The sequence below is a fragment of the Mustela putorius genome, unplaced genomic scaffold (genome assembly GCF_011764305.1).
Source record: "Mustela putorius furo isolate JIRA1106 unplaced genomic scaffold, ASM1176430v1.1 tig00003988_pilon_pilon_pilon, whole genome shotgun sequence".
Taxonomy (NCBI): domain Eukaryota; kingdom Metazoa; phylum Chordata; class Mammalia; order Carnivora; family Mustelidae; genus Mustela; species Mustela putorius.
This window is the reverse complement of record NW_025422127.1, coordinates 2765314-2788847: the sequence shown is the minus strand read 5'-3', so window position 1 is coordinate 2788847 and position 23534 is coordinate 2765314. Positions and strand designations below refer to the sequence as shown.

The 23534-nt window shown below is 54.2% G+C and overlaps 2 protein-coding genes across 12 annotated transcripts; one reads left to right on the top strand and one right to left on the bottom strand.

Annotated features, from left to right (window-relative positions):
* Window positions 1-2998: 2998 nt before the first annotated feature.
* ARHGAP9 (Rho GTPase activating protein 9) lies at window positions 2999-10652 on the top strand. Of its 5 annotated transcripts, XM_004773218.3 has the most exons (17): window positions 3000-3776; window positions 4073-4296; window positions 5250-5474; window positions 5651-5764; window positions 5955-6059; window positions 6288-6349; window positions 6482-6572; window positions 6774-6869; window positions 7016-7114; window positions 7370-7511; window positions 7607-7714; window positions 8044-8142; window positions 8323-8400; window positions 8543-8596; window positions 8868-9002; window positions 9674-9779; window positions 10360-10652. In XM_004773218.3, exons 1-17 carry the CDS (start codon window positions 3461-3463, stop codon window positions 10529-10531), a joined length of 2226 nt encoding a protein of 741 aa, XP_004773275.1. In that variant the 5' UTR covers window positions 3000-3460; the 3' UTR covers window positions 10532-10652. The 5 variants fall into 5 exon arrangements, with proteins under 5 accessions (XP_012901614.1, XP_044927570.1, XP_004773275.1 ...); XM_013046160.2 differs by lacking the exon at window positions 5651-5764 and having other exon boundaries at window positions 2999-3776; XM_045071635.1 differs by lacking the exon at window positions 8044-8142 and having other exon boundaries at window positions 2999-3776.
* A 154-nt stretch (window positions 10653-10806) lies between these two features.
* Window positions 10807-21535, bottom strand: GLI1 (GLI family zinc finger 1). 7 transcript variants are annotated; one of them, XM_013046157.2, is made up of 14 exons: window positions 21147-21535; window positions 20781-20930; window positions 17921-18044; window positions 17597-17689; window positions 17115-17310; window positions 16723-16867; window positions 16302-16391; window positions 16074-16211; window positions 15589-15738; window positions 14763-14927; window positions 14057-14287; window positions 13568-13720; window positions 13168-13435; window positions 10807-12755 (listed from the first exon to the last, which is right to left on the bottom strand). In XM_013046157.2, the coding sequence occupies exons 3-14, from the start codon at window positions 18015-18017 to the stop codon at window positions 11011-11013; spliced, it is 3471 nt and encodes a 1156-aa protein (XP_012901611.1). In that variant the 5' UTR covers window positions 18018-18044; window positions 20781-20930; window positions 21147-21535; the 3' UTR covers window positions 10807-11010. The 7 variants fall into 7 exon arrangements, with proteins under 7 accessions (XP_012901611.1, XP_004773280.1, XP_044927566.1 ...); XM_004773223.3 differs by having other exon boundaries at window positions 20709-20910; XM_045071631.1 differs by having other exon boundaries at window positions 20781-20910.
* Window positions 21536-23534: the final 1999 nt, after the last annotated feature.

Here is a 23534-nt window from a genome sequence, read left to right as displayed (position 1 = left end):
TGGGTTAGAAGAATCATGCACCTGAGCCCTATCCAAATTTCTGTCCCATAAAATTGTGAGCTATAAGAAAATTTAACAAAATGCAGAATATTCAACAAAATGCAAACAATGAGCTCAGTTCTCTCATTCTTGTTTTATAGATGAGGAAACTGAGGCCCAGAGAGATTACTTTGTGCCAGGCACTATACAAGGCATTAAAGATTCAATCATCAACAGAACAGATAAAGGCTTCTTCCTTGGCAAAGCTCACAGACTTCCTCGGAAGTCAGAAAATAAACGAATCTTTAAAGTTTCATGAAAATCACAATAGGATGATGTAAAACTTGCTATGGAGCTCCTAGTTAGGGCCCCAGCCCAATTCTAAGCGCTTAAGAGAGACTTTCTTGTGCAAATGACCTTTCAGCTGAGATCAGAATGGTAAGTAAGAGTTAGCTGGTGAAGATTGGTGGGATTGGAGAGGAAGTATCTCAGGCAGAGGCAGAAAAATATATAGGCAAAGGACTGGAGACCTCAGTGCATTTTAAGAATCTGAGGAATTAGTGTGTGGTGAAAATATGGAGTTTGTGGTAGGGAGCATGAAAAGGCTAGGCTCAAGGGAGAAAGTCTCTGTAAACCATACTGTAAATTTTGGACTTGACTCTGAGGACTTGACTCTGAGAAGACTTTGAAAATTTGTTTGTTTGTTTGTATTTTAAGATTTTATCTGTTTACTTGACAGAGAGAGATCACAAGTAGGCGGGGGGGGGGGGCAGCAGGCTCCCTGCTGAGCAGAGAGCCTGATTCGATGCCATGCTGAATCCTAGGACCCCGAGATAAGGACCTGAGCCAAAGGCAGAGGCTTAACCCACTGAGCCATCCAGGCACCCCAAGCCTTTGAAAGGTTAAGTCAGGGATATGGCAAGGCATTTCTGTGCTTTAGGAAGTTCGCTCTGGGTGCTGTGCCAGGATGGACTGGAGATGAGGAGAACCATATGCAAGGAGACCAGTTAGGAGGCTATATCATCCAGACTAAGGATGATGATAGCTATAGAGATGAAAGGAAGTAGGTAGGTTGAAAAGATGTAGTAATTGGTTAAATAGGAGTGGTGAGAAAACAAAAGAAGTTACGGTTGGCCACCAGCCTTCTGGCATGCACAATTGGTACTGTATGTATTTGAACAGATGATAGTATTTTCCCTATCATAATGGATATCACACTGTATTTGTTATGAGAGGGCGAGAGCCATATTTGTCCTCTTAATCAACAATGCCCAGCACATGTTTCCTGCCTGGCACATATGGTAACAAGCATCCAATAAATATTTATTGAACTCAAATTTAACCAAATAGTGGTACTGAAGGAGAAACAGGCTTGTGGGGAAAGCTGACAAGTTCAGTTTAGAACATACTACATTTGTGCTACTTCGGGTACTGTGAAATATCCAAGTACTTTTCAGTGGACAGTGGATTAAACTGGAACTCCAGAGAAAGTTCTGGATTGGAGATAGTGTACTCAGCAATACATGTCATTTAAGCTGGGGAGAAAATAAGACTATATATATAGGGTGTATAGAGTTCAAAGGGCACAAAATCTATGACAGACCTCTGGGGTTTAAGGAACAAGCAAAGTCCTTCCTTCTGCAATGGAGAAGGGACTGGTAAGAAGGTAAGGACACCTTCTTTGTGTTTGTAGGAGAGAATAGTCAATTGTGTTGGCTGCTGCTGAGATGCCAAACAATATAAGGCCGGCAAAACATTCCTGTAAAGTCGGGGGAAGAGGAGCTTCGCAGAGGTGAGGGAGTGAGGGGAGAAGAAATGGAGACTCCTATATGTAGGCAACACTTTCAGGAAGTTTGACTGTAAAGAGGAATAGAAAAGGATAGGGTGGTAACCCAGACGTATAGAAAAGGGGGGTTTGGCTAAAAATGGCTGAGACGTGAATATGTTTAAAAGCTTAGGGGAAGGAGGCCATAAAGAGGGAGAGGATAAATTGCAAGAGTTGGCAGAGAAGGCAGAAGAGGAGGAAGTGTGAGGACTTAGCAAACACCAGATGAATGAATGAAGAACGAATGGGATGAAGTTGGGGACTACTGTGGAGGTGGGAAGGAATATTTGAGGGGTAGGGTTCTCTACATGATAAATAAAAGTGGAGCCTTCTAAAAAGGAAGATCAATGAGGCCAAATCTGATGCTGGGAACCAGTCCTCGGATCACGTCAGAGGACGGGAGAGCTGGCTCTCGGATGTCGCCAAGGTGGAGGGGCAGTTCAAACCCGACCTCTCCAAAGCCAGACGAAGAGCCTCACATTGTGCAGTGGAGAAACTGAAAGAAGGGCAAAACAAGAGTGGTTAGGTAAGGGGGAAGCATCAGGGTATGTTTTAAAGGCCTGGCAATGGACAGTGGACGTCAGTTTCCACCTTCCACCAAGGAAAAGCCAACATCAGTCCCCCATCCACCCCTATGGGCGGTCACAGCACACTGTAATATTTGTCCAGAGTCCTTGATTCAATTGTAGTTAATACATGTATTGTGTCATTAGTTAAGATCTATCCTTAAGCTCCACAAGGGCAAGCAAGGGCTGTGTCTAACTCCTTCCCCTCTCTTATCTCCAGGACCTAACACCATTCCTTTCATGCAGGAGGTGATCAGCCAATCCCTGTTAAGAGAATGAATGAAGGGACCCACACAATAAAGTAGGACTCCGCCTCAGAGGCTCTGTACAGAGTATTGTTTCAAGACCTCTAGGCTCCCAAAACATACCCTGGATTGAGAGGATGGTGGTATTTTCACCTCTTCCTCTAACTTGGAACCCCTTTGTGTTTCTCCCAGCCACTTTCTCTTTCTCTCTACTTTGGTCTTACAGTTCTCTGGCTCTGGTTTCTCTGTCTCGGTGTCTCTCAGAGTCTGCACAGGAAGCACGCAGCTTTGGGTCTGAGGCTATTGGGGACGGAAACACTGGTGCCTGTGTACATTTAATAAAGGTCACAAGCTTTTTTTTATCTTTCTCATTAATTCCTGTTTCTTTGCCTGTGTGTTGTCTTGGGCCTGATTCTCTCTCCTCATCTTCCTCTGTCCAGCTCAAAAATCCTACCACTACCCAGGACCTGCTCCTCCTGCCTGTGGATTTTGTGACTGGCCCCAGAAAGTTTCTTAGAGGACGATCACCGAGCTAGCCTCTCTCCCCTGATTTCCTGCCCTGCTTGCCTCTTAGCTCTGCTGACCACATCCTCTCTCACCTTACTTATATACTTCCTTACCAGTCATATCACTGGGGAGTTCTTAGTCCCCTAAACCTGTAGATGACCCCCACCCAGGCTCTCTGCTTTACCCTCTGCTCTCATTCTGAGATTCCTGTCCTTACGTTTCTCCCTATCTCCCTACGCTGCTCTTAGAACCATGTCTCTCTGCTTGAAAGCAGCCAGTCGCATCCTTTGCTGGATTTCCAACACCCCTTTTTTCCACAGGTGACAGTACTGACTACAATGCTGTCAGGCCGGTGGTGGTCGAGTACCTGGGGGGGCCTTGGGCTGGGGCCCCAAAGCCCTTCTCGGGGATCCCAGCTCTGTGCCCTCTATGCCTTCACTTACACTGGGGCAGATGGCCGGCAAGTGTCCCTAGCTGAAGGGGACAGGTTTCTACTGCTTCGAAAGACCAACTCAGACTGGTGGCTGGCAAGGCGCCTGGGAGCACCCCCCACTTCTCGACCCATCTTTGTCCCAGCTGCCTACATGACAGAGGAATCTATCCCATGCCAGAGCCCCGCCACCATCGCCCCCAGCCAATCCCTCTGGACACCTGGTGAGTACTCCCTTCCCCTTCCCGCCTCCCTGGCTTCTAGGAATTATTGGAAGGCTCTCTCTCCCTCAAGGCATCTGCTGACCCCCTTCTCTTATTTCCCTCTGATCAGCCTACTCTTCATATCCAGCATAGTGTCCCCATTGCCTCTCCTTCTACTCTTACACTTTCTAGGTCTCATGAACTTTTGCACAGCCTCCCCCGCTCTTGCCTTCCTTGTGAATCCCCAGGATGAGGGATCCAGCCAAGATCACCCCTCTGATCACCTGCCCCCACTCTTCCCATTTCTCTGTTTCCAGGGCCAAAGGTGTTTCATGGCTCCGCGGAGGAGCTGTGCCTGTCTCAGGAACCCCCAGGCAGGACCCAGACCACCTCTAAGCGGCCTCCTCCTCTTCCCCCCAAAATGTGTAGAAGCGTCAGTGTTAGCAATTTGAGGCCTACCCTCCTGAAGCCCTTCCAGGAAGGAGCAAGTAGCAGATCCCTCTCTCAGGAAGACTTACTGCCTGAGGCCAGTGCCAACACGGTGAGTCACAGCCCTTCTGAGTGGAGTAAAGAGTAAACAGTTATTTATTATAGTTATTTACTGCTGGGCCCTGTTCTAGGCACAATGGTAAAGAAGACAGGCAGAATCTCTGCCCTCAAGGGATTCCCATGGGGGTGACAAACACAGGAACTAGTAACTGTTGGTACTGGTAAGTGCTAGGGACAAGCATGAATGTAGAGAGTGGTGGAGGTAATCTGGGAAAGCATCCCCCAGAAAATGATACGTAGTTGAACCGAATGAGGAGGAGGAAGAACTAGCCTGAACCCAACTAAGAAATGAGAAGGAATTCTAGCTGAGGGATAGTAAGTAGCAAAGAGCCTGAGGATACACAGAACCTGGCAGATGACAGAGGGACTGAGAGAAAGCCACAGAGCTATGTTTTTCTCTCTTCCTCCCGACTCCAGGCCCAGGGCAGGGCTTTTCCTGTGTCCCATCTTGCTGGCTCAGGTCACCAGCAAGTCCCACTTAGAGATGTAACTCCCTTGCTCTTGAAGACTCAGCTCCTCCCCTCTCTCTTACTTGCTGGTGGGTTAAAATGGCCCCTCCTCTCTCATACTCCCCCAGTAGGGGACCCTGACCCCCTCTCCCTCTCTTTCTTTTCACTCTGGAGAATGTGTGGGTAGGGCGCTCTCCTCAACACCCCCCCCACCACCACACACACAAAAAGCCGGTTCCCCTTTCCTGAGGCCCTGGGGTAGGGGCGGGGTGGGGGAGGAGGGAAGTTGGCAACAGGAAGTGAGGAGGAGAAAAGCAATGACTGAAGGAGAAAGAAAAAAAAAGCACCCAGCTGGGGACTGGAGTTTCTTCCCCAGTACCTGGGTCACCCCGGCCAGGAGCTGGGGGTGAGAAAACTGTGGGGGAGAGAGGAGGAGGTGGTTAGGTGAAGAGAACCGACAGAATTAACTACCTTTTTCTTCCCCCTTTCCTGTCAGGCAAGACCCCAGCCCCACATGTCAGAGCACCCTGTGTACTGCAACCTAGTGGACCTTCGCCGCTGTCCCCGGTCTCCTCCCACAAGCCCTGCGTGCCCCCCACTACAGAGGCTGGACTCCTGGGAGCAACACTTGGACCCTAACTCTGGACGCTGCTTCTACATAAATTCGCTGACCGGCTGCAAGTCCTGGAAGCCTCCGCGCCGCACTCGAGTGCGGGAGATGGTGAGACTTTACCTCCTGCCTGTTCCTGTGTCCCCTCCACCTCCTCCTTTCCCCTACTGAACCCCAAAGCGGCGTGTTTTCTCTCGGGACTGCCATCAGAAAATTGCCCAGAAGGGTGTTAAGAGCAGGTTGAGGTGGCAGCTGGCTGTAGCTTTGCTCCTCACCTCACTCCCCAGAACACTGGCTCCATGGAGGGGATGCAGACCCTGAATAGGGACAATGGTGTCCCGCAACCTCAGGCAAAGGGCTCAGAATCTGACAAGGTGACCCCGGAACTGCTTGGCCCCCAGGTGAGATTCCCCCCTCCTCCTGATCACATGCAGGAAGAGCCATCTTTTTACTACTTTATTTTATGCAAGACGTTCATCTGTTACCCATCCCACCCCCTGCCTCTCACCCACATCCGCACCCCTGTCCCCCCTATAGGGGGACTCCTAAGTTGATGTTTCCTCCACCTGTTTCTCCAATCCCCTCCCCCAGGGTTCACCCTACATCTGCCCCAACACCTTCCAGCTCCACCCCTCAGACCAGCCTTCAGCCTTGCAGCCCTCTCGACCTCTGCCCCAGGTCCTGGACGACCCCCACGTAAGTCACTCACTTCCTTGTGCAGGCCAAGATCCTCACTGCCCCACCCCCCAATTCCTGCTCCTTTAGAAACATCTTCCTCTTTCTGAGTGTTCTCTGGGTATCCTCTCTTAGGCAGCCTACCCCCACCCCAACTATAAAGGACCTCACTCCTGGGTCATCCCAGCCTTGGAGGCTGTGGGGGGCTCTGGGTGGCTTATAAATAATACCCCTCGCCCCATTCCCCAGGAGGTGGAAAAGTCGGGCCTGCTCAACGTGACCAAGATCGCCCAGGGGGGGCGGAAGCTCAGGTGAGGAGACCCGGGAATACCGCGGGGGGCCTGGGCGGCTGGATTCCGTAGAGCCGAGTGCGGGGAGAACGCCTGCCCCCGACGATTCCAACTGACTTTTGCACCACTTCCACTGCCCCCTGTGCCTTGCAGGAAGAACTGGAGCTCGTCTTGGGTGGTATTAGCCGGTAACAGCTTGGTGTTCTACCGGGAGCCGCCGCCCGCCGCGCCCTCCTCAATCTGGGTGAGTGTGAGGGAGGGGAGGAGGGGGCGTGCCGGAGGGGTTCAGGCCCGACTCCTACGGCCTCGGGCCAACTGTGGGGCGAAGGTGGAGCAGGGGGGAGTAGGGGAAGAAGCACAGCCTCCAATGTCCTCGCGGTCCCCCGGGTGGGAGGGAGGCAACGAAGGGAACAGCGCCGTGGCCTCAGTTTCTCCCGATTGCCAGGGACCAGCGGGTAGCCGACCCGAGAGCAGCGTGGACCTGCGCGGAGCAGCCCTGGCCCACGGCCGCCACCTGTCCAGCCGCCGCAACGTCCTGCACGTGAGTGCCTCCCGCGCGTACCCCAAGCTACACCCGACCCGAAGGTGCGCCCGGTTTCCCCCCGCACGGGTCTCCCGCTCCGCCTCCCAGCTTGTTGTGCTTCTCCCGGCTGACTCAAGCAAGCCCTGTCTCCGCTGGTCCCTCAGATCCGCACGGTCCCTGGCCACGAGTTCCTGCTGCAATCAGACCAGGAGATCGAGTGGCGAGCCTGGCACCGCGCGCTGCGGGCGGTCATCGAACGCCTGGTGAGATGGGTGGGAGACGGTGGGGCAGAGCCCGGAGAAAGGCTCGGCCCGGGCAGGGTAGAGGGAGTGGGGAAGGAACAGTAGGATTCTGAGGTGGTAGGGGGCAAGGTGGTCGCAGTGTAGACCACCCTGTGGTGGAGCTGGGACGTGGGAACCTAGCAGCCGGCTAGGCTCTCCTTGCGTCGAGCAGGGGGTGCAGATTTCTCTTCTCTCTTCCAATCTTCGACTCGGCCCACCTCGCCCTTCCCGGTCTAGGATCGAGAGAACCCCCTGGAACTGCGTCAGTCAGGTTCGGGACCCGCAGAGCTGGAGGAGCTGAGCGGTGGGGAGGACGACGAAGAGGACTCGGAACCGGTGTCCAAGCCACTGCTGCGGATCGGCGGCCGCCGGAGCTCCAGTGAGGGGCGGGGCTCGGGTGGGCGGGGCCCGGGGGCGCGTCTCCCGGCTCCTTCCCCACCGCAACTCTCGCCCTCATTCCACCTGCTCATATAGGTCGGTGTCCTGAAGGAACAGAGCAGAACCGCGTTCGGAATAAGCTGAAGCGACTTATCGCAAAGAGACCACCCTTGCAAAGCCTGCAGGAGCGTGGGCTGCTCCGAGGTGAGGTGGGCTGGGCCAGCGGGCCCCCTTCTCCTTAGTACCTGCTGTAGTATTTTTGCAAGCACCTTTATGTTCCTGATCTGGGCATTAGCCCACTTCGTGGATGAGAAAACTTAAGTGAGACTCACAGTAGAACTTCCTGGAACTAAATTAGCGGTTTTCTGCTCTTCTACTGCGTCGTCTGGGGGAGAAAGGGTGTACCTCCTGGCAGGGCTCTAGAAAAGGTGGTCGGGAGGGCCAGCTCAACTTTGGGGTGAAAACCTGTGCTGAGAAGACCTTTCATGGGTGAGGCTGCCTTTGGCTTTCCACCTTACCCTGTGCCTCTCCAGACCAGGTATTCGGCTGCCAGTTGGAATCACTGTGCCAGAGGGAAGGGGACACCGTGCCCAGCTTTGTGCGGCTCTGCATTGCTGCTGTGGATAAGAGAGGTCACTTTTCCAGAGACCCCACAATCTCCCCTTCCAACAGGCCAAGGCGGAGAATTCCCCACCTCCCCCACCCTAGTCTTTTTTCTGCCTTATTACCCTCCACCCCTGCATTTCTCACCAGTCCTCCCCTTACACAGTTTGGAGCAGGAATCCTTATTTGCTTCCTGCCTCATCTCCTAGGTCTAGATGTGGATGGCATTTACCGGGTGAGCGGAAACCTGGCGGTGGTCCAGAAGCTTCGCTTCCTGGTGGACAGAGGTGAGAAAGCTTGTGGGCATGTGGTGGGACTTCGAATTTCATGCTTCAGATCCAAGGTAGTCTCTTAGGGAACTGACATAACAGTGAGGTCTGGCTAGAGCTGCATGTCTTAGCTCTTGATCCCTTCTCATCCATGTTGCAGAGCGGGCGGTCACCTCCGATGGGAGGTATGTGTTCCCAGAACAGCCAGGACAAGGTACTTACATGGAAGTCCCCTCAGACCCTTAAACCATCTGACATCCTCTGTGCTCCTTCTGGATTCCTCTATGTCCTGCTCCTGGGTGGGTTGTCCCCATCCCCACTTCTGCTGCTTTGCCCCATGGTGGGTCTCCTAGGTGTTTCTGTGGTCTGCCTTAACTGGATCTCCTCCCAGGTTTCTGTGGTCTGCCTTAACTGACCTCTCAGTCTCTGGATCTTTCTGGCCCTTCATGAGCCCTGAGCCCCTCTGTACCTCCTTCTCTTCCCAGAAGGCCGATTAGATTTGGACAGTGCTGAGTGGGATGATATTCACGTGGTCACTGGTGCTCTGAAGCTTTTTCTCAGGGAGCTACCCCAGCCTCTGGTGCCCCCATTTCTGCTGCCACATTTTCGTGCTGCCCTTGGTAAGGGATGAGAACTTTGGGCAATACCCTTGGTATGGAGGTGGGGCATGAAGGGTAAAGAATAGTTTCCCTTACACCCTTTTATCCCATCCTGAGCACGGAGATGGGAAACAACTTTCAACTCCAGTTATTCTTTTGAGTGTGAATGTTCAGAAGGCTGACTAAAGAAGAATTCTAGAGCAGCAGTTGGGAGGTTCCTGGCTGGCTCAGTTGGTAGAACATTCGACTTTTGATCTCAGGGTTGTGACTTTGAGCCTCATGTTGGGTGTAGAGATTACTTAAAAATAAAATTTTTTTTAAAAGATTTTATTTATTTATTTGACACACAGGGAGAGAGACAGCAAGAGAGGGAATACAAGCAGGGGTAGTGGGAGAGGGAGAAGCAGACTTCCCGCTTAGCAGGGAGCCTGATGTGGGCTCGACCCCAGGACCCTAGGATCATGACCTGAGCTGAAGGCAGATGCTTAATGACTGAGCCACCCAAGCATCCCTTAAAAATAAAACCTTAAAAAAATAATAATAAAGCTGCAGTTGGGCTCTGTGGGAAAGCAAGCTGTGGTACATTAGTGGTGTCTTCCATGGCCCTGGAAAAGAGTAGCAAGTTACCCACCCTGCCCTAGCACCTTCCCTAGCCTCACCTCCATGCCTTTCCCTTCCCTTTTTCTCTCTAGCACTCTCCGAATCAGATCAGTGTGTCTCTCAAATACGAGAATTAATAGGCTCAATGCCTAAGCCCAACCGTGACACTCTGCAGTGCCTCCTGGAACATTTATGCAGGTCAGGGAGACTGGACTTCTCTGCATGTGGAGGGAGGGGGGAGTGGGGCATGCGCCGGGGACTGTGTTCAGGTGCTGGGAAGGTAGGGGACACCTACATTTCTCTCCTGTTTAGTGGGCAGAGGGAGGAAACAGATTACCTCTGGGCAGGACATCAAGTGAGGAAAATGGAGATCAAGAGATGCCCAAGGATGCTGTGAGAGAAATGAGGGCCCTCTCACCGCTCCCTTCCCCAGGCCTCTTTGTCTCCTGTTGGGACTGTGCTCATGGCTTATTTGGCTGAACTGGGCCTGGGCAGTGACTTCTGAGAGAGGAAAGCTGTTTGAATTAGAGCCGCCCAACCTGGGAGCCAAGGAGACTAGGGGCAGTCTCTGAGGCTGGGAAGAGGCAGGCATCTCCTGGGTTGTCTCTCCCAAGTTGTATCCTGAAGGTTTCTCTGCTGGTCCCACCTTGCAGCTCTCTGCTAGGTTCCCTACAGCCACCACCTCAACCCTTTCCTGCTCATCCCTTCAAAGGGCTAGATTTATTTGAAGTGGGGAAGCTGCTACCTTATAGCTCTTCCTCTTGGTCTTTGCCTACAGGGTGATAGCACACTCGGATAAGAACCGCATGACCCCGCACAACCTGGGAATTGTGTTTGGGCCAACCCTGTTTCGGCCAGAGCAGGAGACATCTGACCCAGCCGCCCATGCCCTCTACCCTGGGCAGCTAGTACAACTCATGCTCACTGACTTCGCCAGCCTTTTCCCATGACTGGGGCGAGGAAGAAAACAAAAACTTGTTTCCGCTGATCTCTGATGGCTACCCTTTGGTGGGGGTGGGAATAGTGGATGTTCTGTTTTGAGGACATCCCATTAAATCCTGTGTCTCCAGATGACTGTCTCTGTGAGTATGACCTGAGGGGTTGGGAGGGGGGGGGGGGGAACCTCCCAAAAAAGGGAAGTGGGTGGGTTAACCTCTACTTCTCTTCTTGTTCACTGTCACCACCATCCCCCTCCACCCCCAAGACAGTAAAGTGTAAAGCAGGGTGCTTTCTGAAGCCGTTCCTTTATTATCCAGAAACAGTGTCATTATCAAATTCCTCCCCAGAACATATACAGAAGGTATACAGCCCCAACCCATACCTCCCATCTCTGGGGCATCCCATGGGGCTCTGGCTCCTCCTCCCAACTTCTCTGAGGGGATGGAAACCCCTTAGGAAATGGATCTATGGTTGCTGGATTCCTCACTCTTCAGGCGCTAGAGTTGAGAAATTGTGTCTCCCCAGGCAGGGATCCCAGTAAGATACTCATGTTGCCCACTGCCATGTTGGGGGGCCCAGAGGGAGGTGGGGTATGTTCAGAGCTGTCCCCCTGATCATGGGAGGGGGGAGGACTCAGCCCCTGGGCCTCATCCAGAATAGCCACAAAGTCCAACTGAGTGTTGTCAAGGTCAAGAGAGTCCAGAGGGTTACACACCTGCCCTTCAGGAGGAGCATACAAGGCAGGACCCCCTCCCAGCCTGCCTACCTCAGGATGACCACAACTGGGGTTGGTGCTCCCTGCCTTGAGGGTCCCAGAGCAAGTGGGCAGTGGGGGCAGAAGTCGGGGTGGTGCTGTTGCCCTATGGGGGGTCTTGCTTGCCCCTACTGCAAAATTTTCATGGCAGGGTGGAGGGGCAAGATAGGAGCCCGACTTGTGATTGGGCAAGTTAGGTGCAAAGCCAGGTCCATACGTGGCCATTGGTCCCTTGGCAGGGCTGGGGCTAAGCTGGGAAGCCCCTAGAAACTTGGGACTCTGGTAGAGAGTTTCCTGGACTGGGGGATCTCCCCTGCCCCCACCCTCCCAGAGCAGTTCCTGTTGAGACTGAACATAATTACACACCAGCTGAGCCTTGAGTTGTCCTGTGGAGTGAGTGGGGGAGTCAAAGTCCAGGCCAGGCCTGGGCTCTGAAGGAAGATAATCAGGGGGTGGCTGGGTATAGGCACCTGACTGGGGATATTGGGGAGGGGGAGGCTGCGGATAGTGGGAGAACAGAGGCTGTGAGCGAGGAGGCCCGTCACTGGGGTGAGCACTGAGGCAGGGCGCCAGTCCTGTGGAGTCAGAACCTACTGGACACCCTTGTTCAGGCTTGACCTGCACTTGTCCATAATGTTCAAGACGAGGACACTGACTATAGACTCCAGCTGGAGCCTTGGGACCTGGGTACAGCCCAGAGTGGGAAGGAAACTCACCCCATGGTTCAGGTGGGTGCTCAGGATAGGAGACCTGCTGGGGACAGGGGTTCAGCCCATAGTTGGTGGGTGGACCAGGCCCAAGAGGCAGGGAGCCTGGACCCCTAGCTCCATACGCTTCAGCTGCTGCCTCCTCAGGTCCCCCATATCCCAAAGTATCAGTAGGTGGGAAGTCCATATAGGGGTTTAGACCATTGCTCATCATGGAGGTCCCACCTTCTGGCTCCTCCTGCAGCCCTCTGGTATCCATGGTGACATTCTCATTGATGCTAGGGGGCTGTGGTGAGTAGACAGCGGTTGGGAGTTGGGGATCGAAGTTCCGTCCTCCCCCTGTCACAGTGGGGGGCGTGTGGACACAACCCAAGCTCTTGAACCGCTGGACTCGGGCTGGGGCAGGGCGGTCAACAGCCCGGGCCGGGTCACTGGCCCTCCGGGTGACCCCTGCGTTGGCATTGTATCCTGGGTATTCAGCTCGGCTTCTCCAGGGAGGTGCAGGAAGGCTCCCCATCCGGTCCAGGCTGGGTGCTGCCATTGGGGGGGTACCACCTCCCCTGGCTGAAGCATACCTTGCCCGGAGCAGGTAGTGCTGGGTTGGCGTGAGGCCAGGCAGAGAGGATGCCCCGTTCTCGGGTGGGGATCCAGGGGGGTAAGGGGAGGCCAGGGAGGAGCGGCGGCTGACGGTATAGGCTGAGCTGATGCTGCTGGAGCTGCTGCTGCGGCGGTCAAGAGAAACCGGGGGGCCCAGGCGGCGGGACACAGGGGTGCCTACAGGTGATAAGAAGAAAAAGCAAGGTGGTCAGGGAACCCTCTGAATCTCACCCTGCCTTCCCCATGGGATGCCCCTGTCCTGGAATCCCAGGGATAGGCTCCTTCACTCTGACCACTCAGTTCTGTCTCCTCCCATGCCCTTTCTATGTCTGCGTCACCAGGGGTTCAGAACTGCTGCCTGTGAACAGTTGTACATGTTGCACACTGCACAGCCCTAAGAAGCAGAATTCATGTTATACTTTGTATAGCACAGTTACCTCATAGGTGGAAGGCAAGTGTCTGAGGAAGGGGGGTCTTTATCTAATTGTACAAAGGTGCTGTAGGCAACCCTTAGGAGGGAAGTCCTCCTTCCAACTTCAGAGAAGGTCCAGGTCTCAGCCCAACAACTACCCCCACACCCAGGTCTCACCAGTATGGGTCAGGCTGGGCAGTTTGAGGCCCCGGGGCCCTATCGGCCGAAGTTGATGTAGCTGGTCCAGTCTGAGGTTCTCAAGGCGGCGAAGAGTGGACAGACCAGTGCCAGCAATGCAAGGCCCCTCATCCAAGCTGGACAGATCCTCAGTGCTGCCCCCTGCATTTCCAGTCATTTCCACACCACTATCTGTATTGGCTGCGCTGCCGGCTGGGGAGTGGTCGCTGCTGCAAGACGACTGGGCCCCAGGGCTGGGCTGTGGCTTCTGGTAGTGAAGGGTGGGGGATTGGAAAATGAGGGCTGAGGGCAGCCCCTCCCCACGGCCCCACAGTTCCCTGAACTGGTGAGTGGCTCAAGCCTGTGTCCCAGTGACTGCTGGGACCAAGGGGAAGCTTACAGATGTAGGGAGGGCTGAGCAGGTGCAGGTCGGGGGCAAACTGGAGCGATGTTGAAGAGAAGGGCCTAGGCCGGAGCACAGACTGCCTGGGCTCAAATTCGCACCCAGTCCTGTGACCTTGGACCGTTTGTCTATATGCCTGAGTTTCATCATCTGAAAATGTGGAGAGTAAGTTCCTTTTCCACGAACTTGTTGTGAGGAGTATATGACATTATAATCATGCAGTATAATCATACTATGTGTGAATTGTACATGTAAACTATACATAAATTAGGATAATACACTAAGCCCCATATAAGAGTTTGTTGAACCAGTTCAGTAATTAATTATACTAGAATCTCTCCATTTGGGGTAACCCAAGAAGCACTACTGGGATAAGAGACTGGAGGACTGGCCAGAGAGGAGGACCTGGAAGAATATGGAGGGGACTGGAAGGATGAAGGCGGGGCAGGCGGGGCACGGAGGCAGGGGTTGCCTGGGTCAGCTCACCACAGCGCCCTCCGGCACGGTCAGTCTGCTCTCCTCCCTGACGGGGCCTCCGTCCCGCTCCCTCTTGGGCTCCACTGTGGACAGGGACGGTGCCCTGGGCAAGGGGCCGTCTCCTCGGTGGCGCTTGGTCACATGGGCATCAGGACCATGAACCGTCTTGACGTGTTTCCGGAGCGAGCTAGGATCTGTGTAGCGTTTGGTGCAGCCCGGGAGCTTACACACATACGGCTTCTGTTGGGTGGACAGTGAAGACACCAGGCAAAGGAATCAGAGCAGGAGAGTGCAGAAGGAACGGGAAGAAGACGTGGCATCCGTTGGGGATGAGGGGGCAGGGAGGAACACACAGCACCCAGGGAATTAAGGAGAGAGTGGGGCCCTTGGAGTAAAAAATGAGAGGATCAAGGGAAAGATTAGGAAAACTGACAGCCCAGGTCTGTGAGGCCTCATAAAGTCAGGGGTTAAGGGACTGCGGGTCCCCTCAAGGTCGAATGGGTCTATTTAGTTCTATCCTTTGGCTAGTTCAAGGTAGGGAGTGTGGTGTTTACATGGAGGTTCATGGTTTCAGAATGCCCTTATCTGGGTGAGTTCGGTTGGGGCCAGGGACTCACCTCTGTGGAGTGGGTGCTGGGCTAAGGGATTTCTTATGGGGGAATCTCCCCAGTAGCTGGCTTCTCAAGTGGGGAGGGTCTCTTAGGTGGGGATTCACCTCATTGGAGTGGGTCCGATTCTGGTGCTTGGCTCGGTCACTGGCATTGCTGAAGGCTTTACTGCAGCCCTCGTGCTCACACATGTATGGCTTCTCACCCGTGTGTGACCGCAGGTGCGTCTTCAGATTTTCGAGGCGTGAGTATGACTTCCGGCACCCCTCAAACTAGGGGATGTTGGGGTCAAAAGAGAGCTCTCAGACAGAAGGACAGGGAGATCAGAAGAACTGTAAATCTCAAAAGGGACCATTCCATCAGAGACTGTAACTCAAGATGGGAGAGCAAGTCCCAAAATTCAGGGACAAGGGTAGGCAAGAGCTGGGCAAACCGAAAGCCAGAGGAGGTATGGCAGCAAACATTTCCCCATCAAGCCAGAGCAGATCTCCCTGCATGGGGATCTTAGACTGGCTCAGGATGGGGTCAGTCTGGGAGTGTCTTATGTCCTTGACACCAAGTTTCTCCATTAGGTCGAGTAGCAGATGCAGTGTCTAGGGCCCAGAGTACTTTTGGATGCCCACAGAGCCTGGGATTGTGACCTGAGCCTGAGCCAAAGGCAGAAGCTTTACCAACTGAGCCACCCAGGCATCCCAGAAATATCTCAATTTCTTTTAAAAGCAAGGGAAAAATAGCTTTTAGGGCCAAGAAAATGTCCTAATATACCACATCAATATGTTCATCTTTATACTAACCCAGTCATAAGATAGTTTAAAAATATTTGTTTATGGTGGCAAAAAGTGCCTAGAATCCATGAAAGTCATGAGCTCTGCCTTGACCGTGGGGAGCCCCGGTTTAGGGAGGGACCCTGGGCTTGGGAAGCGGGCGCCTCACCGTGCACTTGTGTGGCTTCTCGCCCGTGTGTCTGCGCATGTGGACCACCAGCATATACTGGGCTTTGAAGGGCCTCAGCTCCCTGGAGCAGCCCCCCCAATGGCATACGAACTCCTTCCGTTCCCCATGGATGTGCTCACTGTTGATGTGCTGAAGGAGGAGACACAGAGGCTCTCTGAGATTCCCTTCTGCCCCCAAGTCCCAAACCAGACCTTCCCTGGACCTCTCTGCCACCCACGCCCCCAGATTCCTCCAAGTCTCCACCTCATGGGGGAAGAGGCGGCAGAAAGACCATCACAGCCTGCCCCCCTGTTCTCCCGTGTTTCTAAAACAGAGCTAGCTCCCGAGTTTCTACCAACCCAACTGGCCACTCAGCCTCTGACTTCGGTATTCTGGGACCCCCTGCTCTTAGCCTCACTCCACAGTGTCCCACCAGAATGTCCTATAAGATCCAGCCAGCATTCCTGTTACCCCCTGGGGCTCACGTGCACCAGCTGCTCCTGGGAGTCAAATTCTTGGCTGCAGCCATCCCAGCGGCAGTCAGTCTCATACACAGATTCAGGCTCTGGCTTCTCCTCTCTCTCCAGGTCCTCCCGCCCATCCAACATCCCCAGCAGGGGATCCTACGACAGAAGAGGCCGTCCTAGAGTCACTGGGGTGATAGCTTTTGTTTAGTTCAGGTTTCAGAGTTAAAGTCACCCCCCCCCCCTTACCTGTGTGCCTGTGGAGTTGGGGCTGGATATATCGCCCTCCAAAGGCTCCTCTGGGCACTTGCTAACCAGCAGGTCCAGCTCAGACTTCAGCTTCCGCAAGAGAAGAGGTGAGGGTGATGAAGGTAGAAGTGGGCAGAAGGAAGAGAGAGCCCAGCCAGGTCTTCCTGCCCCGAGTGCCCCCACCCAAGCAGCTGGAACCCCTGAGTTTGGAAGAGACTTCCTCCTCAAACTGCACTGGGATGGGCATAAGGCAGTATCTAATTTGGAAGAGTCTGATTCAAACCCCAAGGAGTGAACCCCAGCAGCCATACCCCTTTATGTTTCTGTGGCTGAAAACTTTTAGATCCCCTGTCCTTTCCTCACCTTTCCCCATAAAATTCTCCCTGAGCTGGGGGAAATTGGGGGGCAGTAGGACTCTCACCTGGCAAGTTGGGAGGGGTCCCCGGGACTGAGCATGTGGCATCATCCCACCTTGAGTGGGGTCATGGGGACCACAGGGCTGGCCCCCGAAGGAAGGTGAGGTCCCTTTTTGGTGATTCATCTGGGGTGGGAATCCCAGAGATGGGCTGAGGAGGAGGAGGAGGAGAGGCAGTTACTTAGGACTATCATCTCAAAGAATTCCAGGAGTCCTTGGGCTATTTTGGAGTGTTTCTGGAAGATGGTATGGGACGTGGTTGAGGCAGGCCCAGGAAACCACCAAAGGGGGTTTCAACACCTTTGAAATGATAAGGATTTGGATAGGGTCAGGTGCTTCGGAGGGCTTGAGGCTTTTAATGGGGTTTGGTCAGGTCTTTAGCCCAAGGCTCTCTGCACCTCATGGTGCCGATGGAGAGGTGCCCATAGGATCCCCCAGGAGATGCACAGCGTGAGTTGATGAAGGCCACAAGGGAGCTGGGTGAGGTGCGGATGACTGTCTGCAGGTCCAGGCTGGCGTCTGACAGAGGTGAGATGGAGAGGGCCCGCTTCTTGGTCAACTTGACTGCACTTCGGGGAGGAGGGAAGAGTGGGGCTGGAGCAGGAAACAGGGGAGACAGCTATGGTAAATGGGGCCTGTCTCCATACACCCAACCCATGGGTCCTGATTCTCAACAACAAAAAAAATGACACTTGACTCTGCTTTGCCCTACCGACCCCATCTGTGACCTCCTGATCGTGCCCCTTGCTCCAGTCTCCAAACATTTCCTCTTCCAAGTTAGATCCCCTGCCTTCCCCCCACCCCACCTCCAACACAACTTTCTCTTTTAGAGCAAGTTCCAGAAGAGCAGGAAGGGAAGAAATGTTGCCTGAGGCCTCACCCTCAGTGCAGCTGTTGGTCTCTCTGGCTGGCCCATAACTGTGGGGGCCAGACATGAGGTTGGCCTGGTGGCAGAAGGGCAGACCAGGCAGTCCTAGAAAAGAGAGATAGCCAGAATGGGGAATGGGAATGAGGGACACATAAGGCCAAACCTTGAACCACCAAGAGAGGCCCGATCCCATATTCCAACCCTATAAGACATAGAACCTCAAATCTTCTTGTGGACTAGAGACTGGCATGGGGTAGGAGATAGAAGAGGGATTCCCTGGGGTTAATTGAGACAGCTGCCAGTCCTCAAGGCCTGGAGATTGGAATTTGCACTGACCTTCTGTCCCCATGTTGGGGGCCTGACTGGGGAGGGGCCGGAGACAGCAGGGCTCGCCATAGCTACTGACCGGAGGTGGGGTCATCGAGTTGAACATGGTGTCTGAGAGGAGAGTGTGGGGACTCTGCAAGAGGGAAATAAGATGAGATAACTAATTCAGGTATAGAACCTCGAAGACATCTGCCATGGGAAATCAAAGTGAAGTGAGCATCACTCATCCAGGTTGAGGAAAAGGAGAGTCCCAAAGAGGCTGAGGCTGAGGCTGTTTCGAGGATCTTTGTGGGAATTGAGTGGGTTCTTTGCCTGGGTGGCCTAAGTGCCTGTGTGTGTGTGTGTGTGTGTGTGTGTGTGTGTGTTTAGGGGGGAGTGTTATGGACTAACTGAACCAGTATGAGCCTCAAGTGATTTTATACCATAGCCCTCCATTTCTTCTGGCTTTGACCATAGGCCAGCTTTGAGGGGTAGGATGGGGGAACTCATGATGAGCCCCTTTGCCTTCATTCGTTCCTGTCCAGCAACAGGCCCTCTACAACCTCTCCAGTATCCAGCAGAGGGAGCTCTCGCCACAGCCCAGAAGGAGAGGCTGGCGGGGCCAGGAGCGAGCGCAGATGATCTTTTTCTAAGGCAGAAAACTGTATGAAATGGGATAAGGTTTCTGAGGGGAGCCTCCCGGGTCTGTTGAGTACAAAGAGTGGAAACTGGTGTTATCCTGGGGTAGTTTGAATCTGGGCGCCCACTTACTTGGTCTGTTTTGGGGGTGCAGGAAAGGACTGTAAGAGAAGGCTTTGAGAGAATGAAAAAACAAAGTCATCATCCATCAGAGAAGAGTTGTGAGGGAGAGGGTTCTGCCTTTCGCTTTCCTCCTCAAACTCCAGTTTTTGTTCCACCCCGGGTTTTCTGGTCTCCCGGGACTGAGGGTGGGGTGGGGCGGGGTAGGGTGGAGAACCACCGGGAGCGGGCCGGCCGGCGCGGTGGGTGATCCCGGGATGCTGGGATTTAGGGTGAGGGCGGGGTAAGATGGGGAGAGGAACCCGGACCCCATGACCCAGCCCAAGCCCCGCAGCCTGGATTGTACCCTTCCTAACTCCTCCTTTCCCAGCGGAGAGCTGGATCCTGCATCCAAGACCTCCCAACTCGACCTTGGCACTTTGTGTGTGTGTGGGGGGGGGCACAGCTGGCTGGCAGCTGGATGGGGGGGGACACTTCTTCCTCCTCCTTCCTCTATGACTCACCCAGGGGAAAGAGGCAGGGGCTCGCAAACTACCCCCCAGACACTAAAGAGACCCCCAAACGTGCCTGCTCAGTCATCTTCCTGTGCCACTGCCCAGACGCAGGAGAGCCGCGATGTAAATGGGGCGACATCCCTCCTCGCCCACGCGTGCCACAGCCCACCCACGTCTCCCTGTCACACTAGTGACAGGAAAATTTCGCCAACTTTTCCAGCTTCAGTTAAGTTTTTCTGGAGTGTGGATGAGTGCGCAAGATGGGGCAGGGAGCCCTAGGGTTGCCCTGCTGGAGCCCTGAATCATCTTCTGTGTCTCCCTATTTTCCAGAGTCCCCCTCGCACCCCCGCTCCCCGCTCCCCAACTCCCAGGAGTAGGCCCCGCCCCCTTCTCCCGGTCCCGCCTTCCCCGCCCCCGTGCCTCCTCGGCCCACCCAAGTCGCCGCCGCAGGCTCTGGCTGCAGACGGCTCCGCTTCCCCCGCCCGCCCCGGGAGCCCAGTCGAGCGAGCCGCGGTGGAGGGAGGGGTGGGTAGTTGAGAGGCGGGACACATTCTTCCCTCCTCCCCTCAGTGCATCCAGAAAGCTGGCAGTGGCGCCCGGGGGGCGGGGGGCACTGTTGAAGCGTAGAGGTGCCCATGGCGGGGTGGAAAAGAAAGAAGAATCCAGAAACTATGGGGACAGAAAGTGGCTGGGTAAATAAAATAAGGTGTGTATGGCCAGAGAAAGGGGTAAGGACACCTTAGGTTCCTGATAATCACAGCTGGCTTCCCAAGGGTTAACCCCTCCAGACCCCCGGGAACCCCTCAGTGACGTCAAGGGCGGGGTCTGTACCGCCTGGTTGGGGATTCCGGAGAGATAATTGGGGGGGGGGGTGTCTCCGGACCCCGCCTCCATAGGGAAAACCACCCTAATTCCGGCCCTTACAACTCCCCCGGGAAATTGCCCCGCCTTCTCTTTCCACTGAACAGTAAAGACCTATCGTATGAAGACCCCAGTTCTCCAGCCCCGAAAACCTTAAGTCCCCAGTCACTCTGGGATCCCCTTTCCCTAATCCTTTCCCCGAAGCTAGCTGCCCAGGGCGGATTGTTTCGGGGTCACCGGGCCTGAAAGAGGCTTCAGAGCGGGGAGCCAGGGCAGGCAGGGTGGTCTGAGCCAGAGGAGGGGCCTTGGCGCCCCCCCCCCCGCTCCCGTTGGGGAGGGGGTTCCAACGGGGATACACAGGCAGTCAGTGGCCAGTGGTCCCGCCCAGTCCCAGTAGGGGTCTCCCTGCGGCTGGCCCAGCTGTCCTGGTGGTCCTGAGGTCAGAGGGTCAAGACAAGGTCTCCGCTCCTCCTAAGCACCCTGACCACAGTCCTTGGGGACTCAGGAGTCCAGATTCCTTGAGGAGTCTTTCTAGGGCCTAAAGGAGACACTGGCCCCTCCAGCCCCCTTCCTTATCCGGAAGACACTTCTTTCCCAGGGAACACATGCACCGGCAAGCTCATCTGTCACAAGACAGGTCAGGGGTTCAAGACTGCCCGTCCCCCACCGGTTTGTCGCCTCACACACACCCATCTCCACCCCACCTAGGGCTCTCTCCTTAGCTGTTCCCTCCTTGCAGAAACACTGACGTCTTCCTGCCGGCGCTCAGGACACACCTGGAGCTCCCTCTCTACCACGCAGACCTCCAGCTAGCAGTCCCTCCAGCCTCTTCATCCCAAACTCATGAAAGTGAGATGTTTCTAATAGATGGAAGAGGCGGAGACAGACAAAGAGATCCACGGTTGTCTGAGACAGAAACACAGAGACTGTCAGAAGAAAAAAAAAAAGATACAGAGAAAGGGAAATACAAATGAAAAAATTCTTCAAACTTTCTATATCTCACGCAGGCTCTCCCACCCCCTTTTTGCCTCTGTGCCCCAGGTCTCCCTCTTGGCTGAGCGAAGTCCCTCGCATGCAGGGCATCCCCTCGGGCCCCCTCCCCCACTGCTCCCAGGTGGTCCCCCGCCGGCCCCCCTTCTCACCTCCTTCTGGGCGCAGGGCTCGGGATGCGCGGTCCAGGGCTAGAGTCTGGGCTGGGGGGTGTGCGGTGGGGCGGGGGGGCGGACAGGGCCACGGCAGCGCAGCCTCAGTGCCACCCCCACCCCCCACTAACCTGGCCGCCAGCCCTCCCGCCGGCCCAGCCCGCCGGGCCGCGAGCCGGGACCACCCGCGAGAAGCGCAAACTTTTTTTTCCCTTTTGCAAAAACTTTTTCTCGCTCAAGCAGCTGGCGCGCCGCCGCTCTTCCCGCTCGCCTCTCACCTCCCTTCTACTTCCCTCCCTCTTGCCGTTCTGGAGGATGAGGCGGGGTAGCTAAAAGCAAGAGAGGGGGTGCCGGGCTTATTGCACCCCCAGGACCCCCAGGATCCTCCCCCTCCCTTGAGGGACCCTATGCTGCCTACCCCCCCCCCCGACACGCTGCTGGTGGTGGGCAGTAAATCCCGGCATGGATCCTTGGATCGGCTGCCCACGAAGAGGGCCCCCCCACCCTACCCCCAATCCCCAAGCTAGGAAAAAACTAAAAAAAATATATTGGGAGGTGGGGGGCGACGAAGACGTTCATCCGAGAAAGATATTATTGGAGGTAGCGTCGTTGATTTTGGTTGGGGCTCTCTGATCATTCCGCCATCCTTTAGTATATCACTGCTGGCCTCACTCTTTCAGTGGAACATGAAGGGGTTAGGACAGATTTGGGGTTTGGTGCAAAGAGGACTGGAACAGAGTTGACTTAGAAGTGAAGGGTCTATAGCGCATACAAGAGACGAGCCGTGGCTGAGGCTCTGGGTGCAGAGTATGAGGTTCACAAGGTTACTAAGGAACCTTGGGACGCGACCGAAAAGAAGCACTGTTCCGCGGAGAACCCCCGCTCTCCTTCATCTCTAAGTTCTGGAGAATGCGGGCACCTCCGCACCTCGGTGCCCCCCGCTGTCTGCAATTCCAGGCTGTCTGCTCCCTCTGCTGGCCGTTCTGGCACATGACACGCTCGAAGTCTCCCAGAGACCGCCCTGGGAGCTGAAGTAGGGGGCTTTAAGGGTCACCCCACCAAAGCCCAGTTAGGAGCCCAGGAAGGGGGTTGCATGAGCCCAAAGAAACGGAAAGCCTCACTAGAAGAGGCTGCTAGTACAGAACGGCAGTGTCTGAGAGGGGAGTGCCTTGCCCCTTCGGATTTGTGGATGCAGGGGAAGGGGCAGCTATTTCAGTCCATTTGATCTTTATGAGAAAGGGGAGAAAAAAAGGAGTCCCCTCCTCTTCCTAGCTCTGCTAGGAAGACAGGCCTCTCCCATCCTAGCTCTGCTTCCAAGAACCACCTCCTCGGGCCTGGAGAGTTAGTAGGTTAACTGTTAAGGCTGAGGATCAAGGGGAAAAGGTGAAATTAGGAAGAGCTCTGAGGCCCTACCAATATGGGTAGTAATTGTAGAGGAACAGTAAGGAGTCCTAGTTGACTCTCTCTCCCCCATATGACTTTGGCCTGGACACCAATTATACCCAGAAGGTCAGGCAAGACCAGTGGTCCTGTCCTAGCCATTTGCCCTTTCTTTTCAGAGAAGCTCTTTTAAAGCAGACTGGTTTTTCCTCCTCACCCAGGTCTCCAGATTAGTGATTCTGTGAGCGCAAGAGCAGGGGGGAGGGGCAGAGGAGGGAGAAACCGACTCCCCACCAAGCAGGGAGCCCAGTGCAATGTCCAGCTCCATCCCAGGATCCCAAGATCATGACCTGAGCCAAAGGCAGACACCTAACTGACTGAGCCACACAGGTGCCTTTTTTTTTTTTTTTTTTTTTAATAAGCTCCCTGCCCAAAGTGGGCTTGAACTAAGAATCCGGAGATTAAGAGTCAAATGCTCTACCCGCTGGGCCACCCAGTCACCCTGCCTTTACACTCTTAAAATTTATTGAATTTTTGTTTATGTGGTTCATGTCAATTTACTATTTTAGAAATTAAAACTGAAAACAGTTTGTAACACAATATACAAGCACATATCCCATTAACAGTGATGTCAAAAAGATGATGTAATCACATGCCACATACCTTCTGGAAAACTCCACTGTATACTTTTGAGATAATAAAAATAAAAAAGGCAAATACCATCTTAGTATTATGAAAATAGTTTTGACCTTGTGAACACTCCTGAAAGGGGTCTCAGGGACCTCCCGAGGTCCTCAGACCTCACCTTGAAAACTATTCCTCTGGACTATCACCCCAGCACTTCTTTATGACTCATACTTGTTGATTTTCCCCCTTATTTTTATTAGGAATATATAAACATTTGTCTCCCCCATGGGTCCTGTCCCCAAAACTGGGAAAAACCAGGGAACTTCTTAGGCTCAGTACCCCTCTCACCCAGCTCCCATTTCTTGGGCTCTCCTAACCTAC

Excerpts from the sequence above, each read along its gene's own strand:
- ARHGAP9 (XM_004773218.3), top strand. The coding sequence starts at position 3,461 with ATGCTGTCAGGCCGGTGGTGGTCGAGTACCTGGGGGGGCCTTGGGCTG. Across the intron at positions 6,573-6,773 it reads CCGCGCCCTCCTCAATCTGG|GGACCAGCGGGTAGCCGACC; the intron begins GTGAGTGTGAGG and ends CCCGATTGCCAG. Across the intron at positions 8,597-8,867 it reads CCCAGAACAGCCAGGACAAG|AAGGCCGATTAGATTTGGAC; the intron begins GTACTTACATGG and ends TTCTCTTCCCAG.
- GLI1 (XM_013046157.2), bottom strand. The coding sequence starts at position 18,017 with ATGTTCAACTCGATGACCCCACCTCCGGTCAGTAGCTATGGCGAGCCC. Across the intron at positions 14,928-15,588 it reads AGAAGCCACACAAGTGCACG|TTTGAGGGGTGCCGGAAGTC; the intron begins GTGAGGCGCCCG and ends AACATCCCCTAG. Across the intron at positions 13,436-13,567 it reads GCTCAGCCCTCCCTACATCT|AAGCCACAGCCCAGCCCTGG; the intron begins GTAAGCTTCCCC and ends CTTCACTACCAG.